Here is a 13,105-nt window from a genome sequence, read left to right as displayed (position 1 = left end):
AAAAGTTTTTGGTGGTTTGAAAAAAAAAAAAAAAAAAAATTAAAAAAAAAAAACCGCTGAAAAATTCGCTACACCTTTCATAAACCCTAACCCACTCATGGTGATCTGGTCTTTCTTTTACCCTTTCTTCCACCAACAATCCTTGTAAACTTCAAAGCAATCAATGACTTCCTCTCCAGTCACCCAATTCTTAAACGAAAAGTTTGTTTCATTCCAGGACCTTGCCCAATCCTTGGATTCTATAAACTCCTCTTTAAAAGCCTCTTCAGATGCTCTTAACCTCGGCCTCATTGAAAAACGCGAGGCCCGTACAGCTGCCCAAAACTCGGCAGTCTCCACCCTCAGAGCCATGTTCATTGCTTGGATGGCCTCTCCAACTTCCACCTTCTCTGCTTCCAAGTTAGACATTCTTGACAGCGATTTTAACTCTGCTCTTACAGATCTTTATACCCAGTTCCCCAATATCCGCAATGATTATACCATCTTTGACTCAATCATTTACCCGAAATTTGCCCAAATAAAGGCTCTCATCACAAGCCTTCACTGCCTCACCATTGCCCAAAAGGTTAGAGACGCTGCAAATACTGTCGCATCGCTTACCCTTGAGAAAGACTTTGACAAGGCCTTAGACCTCCTTGACTCTATTGAGCAACAATACGAGCCATCTCTTAGAATTTATGCATCCCCCACCCAAACAAAAGATTCGGCTCTTGGCCAAATTGCTATTCAAACTCTTCGCCATCTACACAAAAATGTCCGCACCCCGCTCCAAGATCATATGAACAAGCGTCTTAAAGTCTTTTTTGAAAAGGCAAAATGGCCAGTCTCCACCGTCGCTCCTGCTCTTTACGACGAGTTCATCAACTTGTTTGTAAAGTACCTCGAAACAGAAGCTTCCAATCCTGACCAACTAGCTGGCCTCTTGGCCACCCCACAAAAGGCTTCCAAATACCCTATCCCCTTATCTGCCTTTGCAGCTCTTGTGGCCCCCATCGACCTCCGGTTCCAATTTCACTTTGAAGCAAAATCAGATACAAACAGACCAGATAAACCCGAATGGGCTTACCATCATTTTTTAAACGTCATTGAAGGACACATTGACTTTTTAATCCATGCAGCCGATGCTGCACTCCAAAAATCTTCCCGCTTCAATGATAGAAACGGCGTCCATGAGTTCATCACTGCATTATTACCTAGCGTTCGTCGCAAAGCCCTTTCCCTCTTCTCCCAAGTTACCTCTTCCCCAAAACTTTTATCCCACCTTGTCTACGAAACAATCATGTTTGACAATGCAATTAGAGAAAAATACTACTACGTCCCCTACAATTCTGATCCTCAATCTCCACTCGAATGGAGAGGAATTTCCGGAGATATTCTTTCCAACGATGACGCTTACAACACCTGGCTCAAAATTGAGCTGGCCAGCGCAAAAGATCGCTTTGCAGAAATCATCGAGTCTCAAAACGCCTGGCAAATCGACTATGACTTTGTCAGTCACTCAGAAACAAAGCCTACTGAATCTGCAATCAACCTAAAAGACCTTATCGAGGGTATCACTGAGCATTACTCATCGCTCACGTCGATCCGCTTCCGTATGAAATACTTTGTAACGATCCAAATTGACTTGCTTGACAAGTATTACGAGCGTCTCAACGAGTCCATGACTGCCTTTGAGTCTCTCACATCCCGCTTCTCCCGTGCGGTCGGAAGCGTCTCTGCCGAAGATAAACAAAGCGTTTCCGGTATCCGTGGCCTCGAGCGTCTATGCCGCATTTTTGGCAGTCTCAATTACATTGTCAAGGCTCTTGAGGAGTGGGGGGAAGAAAAGTTTTTTTTGAAAATGTGGGACGATCTTAATAAACGTACCTCACAACTTCAAGCCGATCCAAACAGATTGGCAAATGAAACCCTTTTCGATGAAACTATCCAGTCTTACAATAAACTCATTTCCCGTGTCGAAATCGCAATGGTCTCGCTTCTTAAAACCGAATTCAATGGCTCCATGCGCGAGTACTTTAAGAAAAATAACTGGGCAACCATGACCATCGAGCAAGACCCTGTCGAGGTCTCACGAGGTCTTATCCCTGCAATCCGCACCATTTCTTCTCTTCTCTCGTTTCTTTACCGCTTCTTCTCGCCCTTCCACTATACCCGTGTCGTCCGCCGGTTTGCCCAAGATATTGAGCACTATATCTTCAACTTTATCATCTCCGCAAACCAGTTTTCTTATGACGGCGGACGACAACTCCAAGCTGATATTGCGGAACTTTGGGCTGCTTTTAGACTCCCCTCCGAGGCATCGCTGCGCCGGCTGGACCAGTGCGCAACCATTCTTGCGCTTCCAGCGGCTGGCCAAGTCGAGCCTAACTTGGCTTCAATAAAAAGTATAATCCATGGTGATGATAATGGTTACGAAGAAGTTCGTGCTGATCTGCAGCTCACCAACTTGAGCGATATGGATATTGAAAAGCTTCTCAATCGTAGAATTGCCGGTAGTTAACTATATAATATTTAACTTCTATAATCTTCTATAAACGCTGATAAAGTAGCGCATGTTTTCCAGTTTAAGCGGGTACTCAAGCGTAGCAAATGATGTCTCCGGAACACGGTACCATTGCGAGTCACTGTGAACAACTCGTTCCCATGCCACTTTCCCTCCCTCTTCAGGAGCCGTCAACGTGTGATGGATCAAAAATTGTACAGGGAATGTTTTGGATCCAACCTGGATATCCGAGTACGACCCAGCACTTTCCACAAATACAAGAAGAGCCCCAGGTGTTGTACATCCAGCCTTTAGCGTGGCCAGAAACTGCATGGCCCGCGCACGGCTCGCCTTGAATAATTCATTGATTGTAAACATGGTAGTTACCACTTGCTGCGCAGCCAGAAGTTTGCACACCGGCGCACTTGCTGTAGAGAAAAGAGCCAGAACGTCTGCACGCAGAAACTTGACAGAAAACCGGGGGGGTTGATTGTCAGGTTGGGGGAACCAGAGATTGTTAATTGTGGAATCCAATCGAGTCACAATCTGAGACCAATCTGCAATGTCAATTGCAGTCACCACAAGCTTCGGGCCTGTTCCTGCAATTTTCTCAGTATTCTTATCGGTATCTTTATCTTCTTTATCTCCATCCTCTTTACCTTCTTCTTCTTCTTCTTCACCCTCTTCTTCTCCATCCTCATCCTCGTCGTCATCAAAGGGACCCACAGAGAGTCCCAGGGACTGATATATTTTCCGCAAAACTCCAGCAAATGCCACCACCTCTGCTCCTGCACCACCTCCAACACACAACACACGAGCATCTCCACGAGCCTTTGTCACAGCCTCAAGCACACAGTTCTCCTTATCCCCATTGGCCTTCGTAAACACGTCATGGTATGCTAACGCCCGCGCCGGCGACCACCGCGCAACATAAGCCTCAAGGTTCTCCACGCTCCCAAACGCTGCCGCGTACTCACGCGCAAATAGCGCACCCTTGACCTCCTGCACTCGCGCTCGCAGCGCGTCCTCATCTTCCAGGGCTTCACCCAGTGCCGCGCAGAATATGTCGATGATCGGTTGAAGGGTAGTTTCTAGTTCTTGAGCCACTATAGTTTCGCGTTCATATTCAGCCTCAGCGCCGTTTGCTGTGCCGTTTGCTGAGCGCCGCGATCCGCTTTGCGCTGCACGCATTTGTGCTCGCGCCTCGGCCCGCCGTTGACGAAGAGTCATGTTTTTTTTTATTTAAACCTTTTTATTATGAAGATCCTGTTGGGAATCTTCTTGTTTGTTGTAAAAATGTAAAAAAAAAAAAAAAAAATTGGGGTAAATTTAGCTTCTGTGGAGAACCCGCTCTTGTATTTCCAGCTAATCTCTAGTCTAAAACACACGGCCGTTTGAAATTTTTTTAACCTCAAGGTTTTTTCTGTATTTCTTGGACCTGGTCAAATGTCCCCGAAGAGTCCCGCTCACTGTATGTGTAAGACTTTGGAGGTTTATTAATTTTTTTTTTTATATTATAATATTCTTGATCAAGATGCCTGTTAATACAAGAAAAATTTTAAAAGCTGCGGCTCATGATGTCCCAATATGGAATCCAAAAATTCCAACTATAACTGAACAAAATTAACAATTTAATCAAATTTTAATAAAATATTATTTTTTTTCATTATTTATAAGAATTTTAACAATTACTGTCAAAAAAAAAATTTACATAAAAACAATTTCTTTTTCTTTCTTTAAACTTTTAAATCACTTCTTACTTCCGGCGAGACCCACGCTTAGTTCCATTGCGACTTCCCTTAGGTCTTCCCTTACCACGAGAAGGAGGTCGAGACTCATCTACTCCTTCATTCGAAGTGCCGTTGCCATTGGCCAAATCGCCGTTTGCATCATCCTCATGATCACCACTAATGCGAGCCTTCTTTTGGGGAGGAGCATTTGTATCCTTCGAAGGAGAAACTGATCCATTCGATGCATTGTCAATTTCTGAAATTGTCTTTTTGGAACGTTCAACCCATTCCTCTACCATTTTCTCAATCGCCTGGGCATCCAGATATACATAAGAATCCACCTGGTTGTATTTCATCGCATTGGCAGACATCAAAAACAAATCCTTAGCCATGTCATCAATACTAAGATACTTGCCAGTCTCAAGCTTCTTGCGAATTTTATCCAAAGCAATGGGGCGTCGAATGACCTTATAATAGTCACGGTACATCTTGCGATCAGGAAGCTCCAAAAACAAATCCACACGAGTCCTACCATCTTCATCAGTACTATCCTCAATCTCGGTCAAAATGGCTTGGCCCATTTCAGTCACCATATCAAGTGAAACATTGATATTATTGGAAAGACGGTGATTGCGCTTAGAGTGAGACTCCTCCTCGTCAGACTCCTCAGCATTGCCATTGGCAACAACTTCTTCCTCTTCCTCCTCTTCCTCCTCATCAGCCTTTGGCTCGTCATCCTCAATGACCTTAGGTGTAGACTTGCGACGTCCAGACCCACGCTTGCGCTTTTTCGTTTCTGGTTCTGGTTCTGGTTCGGGTTCTGGTTCAGGTTCAGGTTCAGGTTCAGGTTCGGGTGACTCTTCCGGTTTTTCCTCTACTTCTTCAACACCTTTGGCATCATCTTCCTCGTCATCTGAAATAGCAACCTTTCGAGCCTTCTTGGCTTCTCTACGCTCACGAAGACGCTCCTGGCGTGATCTCTCACGATTGATGGCCTCCTCAACGTCATCATCATTGTCAATAGCCTCCAACCATTGGTCCTCTGTCAGAACATCGTCATAGAAAATCTTTTTACGCTCACGAGCGCCACGGCCAAGAACCTCCTGAGGTTCATTGTCAATGTTCTCAACAATATCGCGCTTAAGCTCCTCAGGAAGCTCGTCTTCCCCAAACAAACGATCATGAGGCTTGTCACGGCCATAGGGTGAGGTGGCATTGCGCTCTTCATCAATTTTTTTGAAGATAACTGTTTCCTCGTCATTACGAGCCAAAATGTCATTGAGCTCATCATCATCAATATCCTCATCGTCGTCTTTTTGATTGCGCTTAGCTTCTTCTGCCTCTAGCAATGATCGAAGGAATGCTTCCTGTTCCTCAGCAGTAGATTTTTGGTCAAATTTACCTGCCTGAATGACTTTGCCATCAATCTCTAGCTTGGCATGAGCACGGCTCAAAATGCTTTCTTCAACAGAATCCTCTGTAATAAGACGCAAAATTCGCACCTCCTTAGTTTGGCCAATACGATGCGCACGATCTTGGGCCTGTAGATCTTGATGAGGATTCCAATCAGTGTCGTAAATAATGACAGTATCAGCCGTTTGTAAATTCAAACCAAGACCACCGGCACGAGTACTCAGCAAAAAGGCAAAGTACTCTGAATTAGGAGCATTGAACAATTTCAACATTGCGGAACGCTCATCAGCCTTAGTTGCACCATCAAGACGGAGATATTTCATGTCACGGTAGCGTAAATAATCCTCCATAATATCCATTACCTGGGTCATTTGGAAAAACATCAGCACACGATGGCCAGTGGCTTTGAACTTGGGGAGAATACGATCAAGAAGCTCAAACTTTCCTGCAACTCTCCATAGTTTGTCGTTATTGGTGTGAGTCGGGTTAACGAGATTTTCTGTTTCTTCAAAAACGAATGGATGATTGCAAATCTTTCGGAGCTGCATGATACGATTATTAAGGCCCTTGATTCCAGACTTGTTACCACTAACACCGTCTTGGCCAACAAAAATGACATTATACTTGAGCATTTGTTGATATAGTTTGCTTTGTAATGCAGACATTTTACACTTGACAACTTTCTCAACCTTGTCTGGCAAATCCTTTTCGACATCCTTTTTAAGACGACGCAACAAAAATGGACGCAAAACCTTATGGAGACGACGAATAATAAGTAATGTCTCTTCTTCATTTAGTTCCATCTTGTCTTGGCCACCTGTGTTGGCAAATGGTGTATTAAACCACTCATCAAATGTCTTAACTGAATTGAAAATCTTGGGCAAGACGAAATTAAGAAGAGCCCAAAGTTCAGGAAGATTGTTTTGCAGAGGAGTACCAGTAAGAATCAGACGATGACTAGAGATGTAATATTGTGTAAGTGTATAAGAAAGTTTAGAGTTTGTGTTTTTCATTCTGTGACCTTCGTCGATAATCATATGAGCCCATTTAATCTTTGAAAGGATGGGACGGTCCTTAATAATGTACTCATAAGTAGTCAACAACACTTGGAAATCACCATTTCTGATAGCTGCTTGATGAACACGTCTAGCAGGAGGAGGACCCTTATAAACAATTGTCTTTACAGATGGTGCCCATTTTTCAAACTCTAAAGTCCAGTTTGTAAGAGTACTGAGAGGGACAATAACCAAATAAGGACCAGGATTCTTCTTTGACTCAATCAAATAAGTAATGAGAGAAACGGACTGGATAGTCTTACCCAAACCCATTTCGTCGGCAAGAATACCATTGAGATTGTTGTTGTATAAAGAAACCATCCATTGAAGACCCTTAAGCTGGTACTCTTTTAGTGTTCCACCAACAAGAATAGAAGGTTGCTTAGTGACTTCTTCCTTGACGCGATGAGCAACCTCGTAGTAATCAACTCTTTCCTTTTCGTCGTCATCAACGCTGCTAACTGATTGAGGTTTTGGTTTAATAGAATCAACTTCTTGTTGCTGAACCTTGACACGTTGCGCAAGAGAGTCTAAGAAAGAGTTGGTTTGACCAAGAATATGAGTAATACGAGTATCCTTTGTTTGATCAAGAAGTTTGATATATGCTTCTTCATCATTGGCCTTAAGAGCTTGCAAACGTTGCTTAGCAGTTCGTTCAGCACGCTTTTGTTCCTCTTTTTCAATGGTAGTGTGGGCCTGAGCAATAGAACGTCCTATAGAAATGTGTTTCTGGTGTTTATTGTGTCTTTCACTAAGAATTTGCTTAGCGTGTAAACAAACTCCTTTGATAGTATTGATATGACGAACTCTTTCCTTTCGCTCACGCTCTAATCTCTGTTGAGTCTCAAGTTGCTCAGTGATCCGGAGGTCCTGTGCAGAATGGATTTTTTGACGTCTGTTATTGTATCGCAAAGTCATACTTTCAGAAATTGGATCAGTATTATTAGCAAGAGAAAAAAAGATACCCTGACGAAGAGACTTTTGTTTAGTAAGTAGTCTCAATGACTTCAGCTCAATCAAAGCCTTGATTTTAAGTTCATCATCATTTTTGGGAATATTATGAGAAGGCTCAAGATCAGCATTTTTGACATCCAAGGTTCCAAGATTTCCAGGAAGACGCTCAAGTTCCACAATTCTTTGTGTTATCTTGTTAGAAATAACCTGTTCACGAGAATCAACAACCGAATTATTACCAGCAGCTGAAGCACCACCAGTAAGCGGAACATTTATTCTTTCAAGACGTGATTGGTATTTACCTCCTTTTATTACTGAAGAAGAAAAAATTGGAGGGGATTCCTCATGATCAGAAATCAAAGGCTCTAAAAGAGCTTCCTGGAACTGAAGTGGAATATCAAGATTATGAGAAAGAAGTTGAAAAGCTCTAATTTGATTACCAAGAAGCTTAACTTTTACTTCATCAGAATGTTTGTCTTCTAAACAAAATGTTAGGAAATCAACAAATCCCGCACATGAATATTGAATTACTTACTTGTTAAAGATTTCGACTTGGCCTTTTTAATTTCGTCTAAACGAAGTTGATAGAGTTTTTGTTCACGTCCAGCTTGTTTGATGATTTTGCAAATAGCTGCGTATTCCGGATGAGCGGAATGAGTTTTTTGGTCAGCTCCAACAGAATTTAATGCATTCCATCTCTAGAAAGAAATGTTAGAAAAAAAAATAAAACTTGAAAAAAAATGAAAAAAAACTTACCAATAATAAAAGTTGATATTGTTCGCGAGTCTCAGGCTTAGGGATAACAAATTCCGGTGGGAGTGGAGTGGAGTCTGCAGGTGCTGAAGCAGGAGTTTGGGCATTAGGGGAGTTGGAAGGTACGGCTTGTGAAGATAATTGTTGCAAAGGTGAAGAAACAGAAGCAGTTGAAACAGCTGGAGAAGCTGAATTGGCAGAAATAGGGGAAGGATTAACAGAAGCTTGAGAAGCACCAATATGGATAGTAGTTTGAACAGGAGTAGGTGTCAAACTGATAATTGGAGACTGGGACGAGGGAACTTGTTGAGAGATTTGCTGTTGGTGTTGAACAGCTTGAACAGATTGAACAGATTGAACATGTTGAGCTGGATGCATTTGTGGTGCAGACTGTACTTGAGGGATTGGTTGAGGAACTTGGTTTTGTTGGATTGGAATCTGCTGCATATGAGGACCTTGATTATTGAGCGATGGTTGTGGCCCAGGAGGCATAGACATCATTTGGGGGGGCTGCTGAGGAACCTGTTGAGGAACCTGCTGTGGAATCTGCTGTGGAATCTGCTGTGGAATCTGCTGTGGAACTTGCTGAGAAACCTGCTGTGGAACTTGCTGAGAAACCTGCTGAGAAACCTGCTGAGAAACTTGTTGTGGAACCTGCTGAGAAACTTGTTGTGGAACCTGCTGAGGAACCTGTTGGGGAACTTGCTGAGGAACCTGCTGTGAGATTTGCTGGGGAATCTGATAAGGAATTTGCTGAGGAATTTGCTGGGGAATTTGTTGCGGAATTTGCTGAGGAACCTGTTGAGGAACTTGTTGAGGAACCTGTTGAGGTAGAGGATGTTGAACTGGAATAGGAGTCGGGGATTGTGAAGGAATTTGAAGAGGAACAGATGGAGAAGTCTGTGAAGGAGCAGCATGCATTACCTGTTGATGTTGTTGTATAGGTGGAGGAACCATCATCTGCTGCTGAGGTGATTGCTGTGGCTGTTGCTGACGATGGGCCATAACTTGCTTTAAGGTGTTAGGATCTTGAATCTGATGAGCAATAGGTTGTTGAATCTGTTGTTGTTGAACAGAAGGTGCTCGAGATGCAAGTTGCTGTGGTGGTTGTTGTTGTTGTTGTGAAGGAATTTGTAAAGAGATGTGGGAGGCGTAGCCATTAGGAATAGGCTGCTGCTGCTGCTGTGGCTGTTGTTGTAGCTGCTGCTGCTGTTGCTGCTGCTGTTGCTGCTGCTGTTGCTGCTGCTGCTGTTGTTGTTGTTGGAATTGATGGTTAGCAAACTGCTGTTGCTGATACTGCAAATGTGCTGGATGCTGTTGAATTGGGAGTTGTTGAGGGTGATGAGGATATGCTTGTTGATGCTGGTCCGGACCACCCGTGGGATTATAGGGCATGTTAGTGTTGTTCATTCGTGTTAAGAATCCACAACTAAAGCACGACCCAAAATTCTCACTATTAGAGGCAAAAAATTTTTACAAAAAAAAAAAAGAAAAGAACGGGAATGGCAAAAAAAAAAAAAAAAAAAGAGGTGCCTGTTCAAAGTAAAAGATTGTCGCGATTGTGCGTTGAAAGGTTTATTATGAGATTAAATGTTTAAAAAAAATAAAAACAATAAAAACAATAATAATAATAATAATAATAATAATAATAATAATAATAATAATAAAGAAGGTTGGTCTTAAAGAATAGAAAAAAAAAATTTTTGGTGGTGAAAAAAAAAAACGCGTCTTAATGTTTATTTTTTTTATTTTTTAATTTTTTTTTAATTTTTATTTTTTTTATATTTTTTATTTTTATTTTTATTTTTTTGCATTCAATAATATTTTTTTTTTTCCCTCTCTAAATACTAAACTTTGACAGAAATTCCCTTAATATCCTCGTTTTTTTTTTTCTGGCCAACATATCTTTATTATTGGTGGTGGTGATGAAATTTTTTAATAAAAAAGCATAAATGTAATGACCACGTCACATTTGTGCGCATGTGATATATAACATATAACTTAATACTTAATACTTAATTAACGAACCCTCGATGTCACACATTTGTATTATTGCCTCCAATCTTATTTGGTCTTAGCTCGAGATAAGAATTAGCGTTAAATTCCAAGTTAATTAATTAACTTTACTTTACCTTACTATAGAACACATTAACTTGCATTTAGTGTAACTAAGGTTTAGAAGAAAGAAAAAAAAAAAACTAAACTATTCTATTCTATTCTATCAAGATAGTCAACATAATCAATATGAGCCATTATAATTCAAACGACGATAAACCCCAGATATCTGCTGCATTTTTGTAAGTAACATCACAAATTCATATTTTTAAATAACAATATTTATTATAAACTAAACTAAAAAATTAACTTAAATTAAATTAATGTCTATTATACTAACACGGTTGAGGAACAGCTATGGCACACTAATGAAACAAGAGGTCCTAGCAAAATATGCTTTTGGGTTATCAATTCTTCCAAAGTCTTCAAATATTGTCATAAATAAAGCAAGCCTTCAAAAGTACAAAAAATATCACGTTCGAGAGGAAAATTATCCAGCAATAATTTTTGACGAAAAATCATCTGTCAATGGAGTGTTAGTCTACAATCTTACAAAAAAAAATATTGAAATGCTCGACGAGTATGAAGGCGATGAATATGAACGTAAATTTTTGACAGTTTATGATCACAATTTAAAAGAAAATGTCAAGGCAGAATGCTATGTTTGGATTGATGCAGTAGATCGCTTAGTAGATCTTGACATAGAATATTAAAATTACACGTTATTTTATATCTCCACACTATCTCTTGTTTTTCATGGAGAAGATGAAGTAGTAGGAACTATAGGCCATTCTTCATGATTAATACCAGAACTTGATATCGATTTGGTACCGATCTTGACTTCTAATGCTTTGAGTTTTTGTAATGCAAGGGCTGTCGATATCGAGCTATCATATGATTTGTTGCTAGAAGCCATGATATTAACGCGTTGTTCAATATACGGCTTTACAGTGTCAAAAACAAAGTTTATTAAACGTGTTTTGTCTGTGTTGCTAAAATTTTGCTGTTCCATCTGTTCAGATGCAACATCAATAATGCTGCTTAAAATGTTACCTTCAGATTTCCCAAGCATTTGTATCAAGGTATCTATCTTCCCAACAGTCGAATTGTTTGAGCTTCCGGTATTGAGGTTAGGGGTAACAGTAGTAGTAAAAACAGTTTGTGAAGACAGTGAATGCAAAATCTTTAAAAAGTCAAAAACTATTGTCCAAATCTTTGCTTTTTCGTCAATCTGCATCAAGACCTCAAAGTATTTTGAGGCGCAATCGGCACATTCTTGAGCAATTGAATATTGCCTTGTCTTTACACATGCAATCCATATAGAAACAAAAACCTTCTGTAGACCCTCATGAGAAGCAATAAACTCTTTTTGTTTAGATTTTTCGACTCCAAGATCATTCAGTTGTTTCCTCCAATTATCTAACGTCAGTTGAAGAATATCTTCACGTTTAAAGGCAAATAGTGCTTTTATTAAGCCTTCAATAAAATTTCGACTTGATAAAAGACCAGTTTCTAAAGCAGGCACCCAAACAGACTCAAAATCTGTGACAATAAGACTATATGCTTTGCTTCTATCACCAAGAGACCAGTATTTATTAGCTATTTGTAACCTTAAATTATTCAGACTCCAGACCTTCATATTGGTATGATAATAGCTCGGGTTAAATAAAAGACGTTCCATAAGCTTGACATCTTTGAACTCCTTATTTCGAAGAATAGCAGTGGCATAAGATTCATTTAGTTGAGAGTTGTAAAATAGTTCAGTCAAGTACTGTTTAAGTTCTTCAGAGCTTGTGCTTGACGATATCAGACGAAGTCGTTTCTTCTCACCATCAACTCGTAATATGCTGTGTAAATCAAAAGACTCTTTCTGGCCTGATGAAAATGTATTTGAGGGTGTTGAAATGGTATTTAAAGCTGTAAAAAGGTCCATAAAATGGTCTGTCACCGGTACATTGACATTTTTCGTGGCCCGCTTCTCAAGTTCTGTGACAAGATACTTGTTTAAATCTCCTGCAAGATTTTGCGCCTCCTTGCGTGTCATAGGAAGAGGTCCATATAAAGATTCGGTAATCTCATCAAACTTCTGCTCCCATTTCGATTTAGAAGGGGTGCTAGAGCGATGAAGTTCATGGTCTGAAGTTGTTTGCGGTATATCTTTTTTGTTTGCTTCAGTAATAGAAGAGGAAGAAGAAAACGAAAAAGCTGAAGCAAGATTGATATTTTTTAAAAGGTCTTTCAAAACTTCTTTCTTAATAGCAGAGGTAAGTTTCATTTTTTTTTTTCTGATTATTTGATTTAATATTGTAAAATAGAAGAAAATAGGTGGGGAAAGAGAAGGGGAGACAAATTTGTTGATAAGTAAAGTAGATGATGATGAATGTATGTAAGCAAATTTGCACCATAGCTAAGCCTATTACACTGTAATCAACTATCACGCTGTCAGCTGACAAGAGAAGGTACCTGTGTGGGTGTTAAATTATTATTTTGGTCACGTGAATCAATTCATTCTTTTGCTAAAGATTGTCAAGCAGGTTTTTTTTTTTTTTTTTTTTTTTTTTTTCAACCGGCTTAGAATCTTTAGTTACCTCCATTTATACCCAGAAAATAGTCTGTTATAATTTTTTTTTTTTTTTTCCCTCTTTTAAATATTCATATTTTCC

The 13,105-nt window shown here is 40.2% G+C and overlaps 5 protein-coding genes across 5 annotated transcripts; 2 read left to right on the top strand and 3 right to left on the bottom strand.

Moving 5' to 3' along the window:
* Positions 1-163: 163 nt before the first annotated feature.
* SAPINGB_P000230 (uncharacterized protein) lies at positions 164-2,500 on the top strand (the record flags this gene model as incomplete). The annotated part of the gene is made up of 1 exon (XM_031994954.1): positions 164-2,500. One exon carries the CDS (start codon positions 164-166, stop codon positions 2,498-2,500), a length of 2,337 nt encoding a protein of 778 aa, XP_031850845.1.
* Positions 2,501-2,518: 18 nt separating this feature from the next.
* On the bottom strand, positions 2,519-3,712 carry SAPINGB_P000229 (uncharacterized protein; the record flags this gene model as incomplete). The annotated part of the gene is made up of 1 exon (XM_031994953.1): positions 2,519-3,712. One exon carries the CDS (start codon positions 3,710-3,712, stop codon positions 2,519-2,521), a length of 1,194 nt encoding a protein of 397 aa, XP_031850844.1.
* Positions 3,713-4,238: 526 nt separating this feature from the next.
* On the bottom strand, positions 4,239-9,797 carry SAPINGB_P000228 (uncharacterized protein; the record flags this gene model as incomplete). The annotated part of the gene is made up of 3 exons (XM_031994952.1): positions 4,239-8,113; positions 8,170-8,332; positions 8,391-9,797. The coding sequence occupies 3 exons, from the start codon at positions 9,795-9,797 to the stop codon at positions 4,239-4,241; spliced, it is 5,445 nt and encodes a 1,814-aa protein (XP_031850843.1).
* Positions 9,798-10,631: 834 nt separating this feature from the next.
* On the top strand, positions 10,632-11,155 carry SAPINGB_P000227 (uncharacterized protein; the record flags this gene model as incomplete). The annotated part of the gene is made up of 2 exons (XM_031994951.1): positions 10,632-10,684; positions 10,798-11,155. The coding sequence occupies 2 exons, from the start codon at positions 10,632-10,634 to the stop codon at positions 11,153-11,155; spliced, it is 411 nt and encodes a 136-aa protein (XP_031850842.1).
* A 41-nt stretch (positions 11,156-11,196) lies between these two features.
* On the bottom strand, positions 11,197-12,717 carry SAPINGB_P000226 (uncharacterized protein; the record flags this gene model as incomplete). The annotated part of the gene is made up of 1 exon (XM_031994950.1): positions 11,197-12,717. One exon carries the CDS (start codon positions 12,715-12,717, stop codon positions 11,197-11,199), a length of 1,521 nt encoding a protein of 506 aa, XP_031850841.1.
* Positions 12,718-13,105: the final 388 nt, after the last annotated feature.

The sequence above is a fragment of the Magnusiomyces paraingens genome (assembly GCF_902498895.1).
Source record: "Magnusiomyces paraingens strain CBS 517.90 genome assembly, contig: contig1, whole genome shotgun sequence".
Classification (NCBI taxonomy): domain Eukaryota; kingdom Fungi; phylum Ascomycota; class Dipodascomycetes; order Dipodascales; family Dipodascaceae; genus Magnusiomyces; species Magnusiomyces paraingens.
Note: the sequence above shows the minus strand (reverse complement) of the source record. Positions and strands in the feature narration are given on the sequence as shown.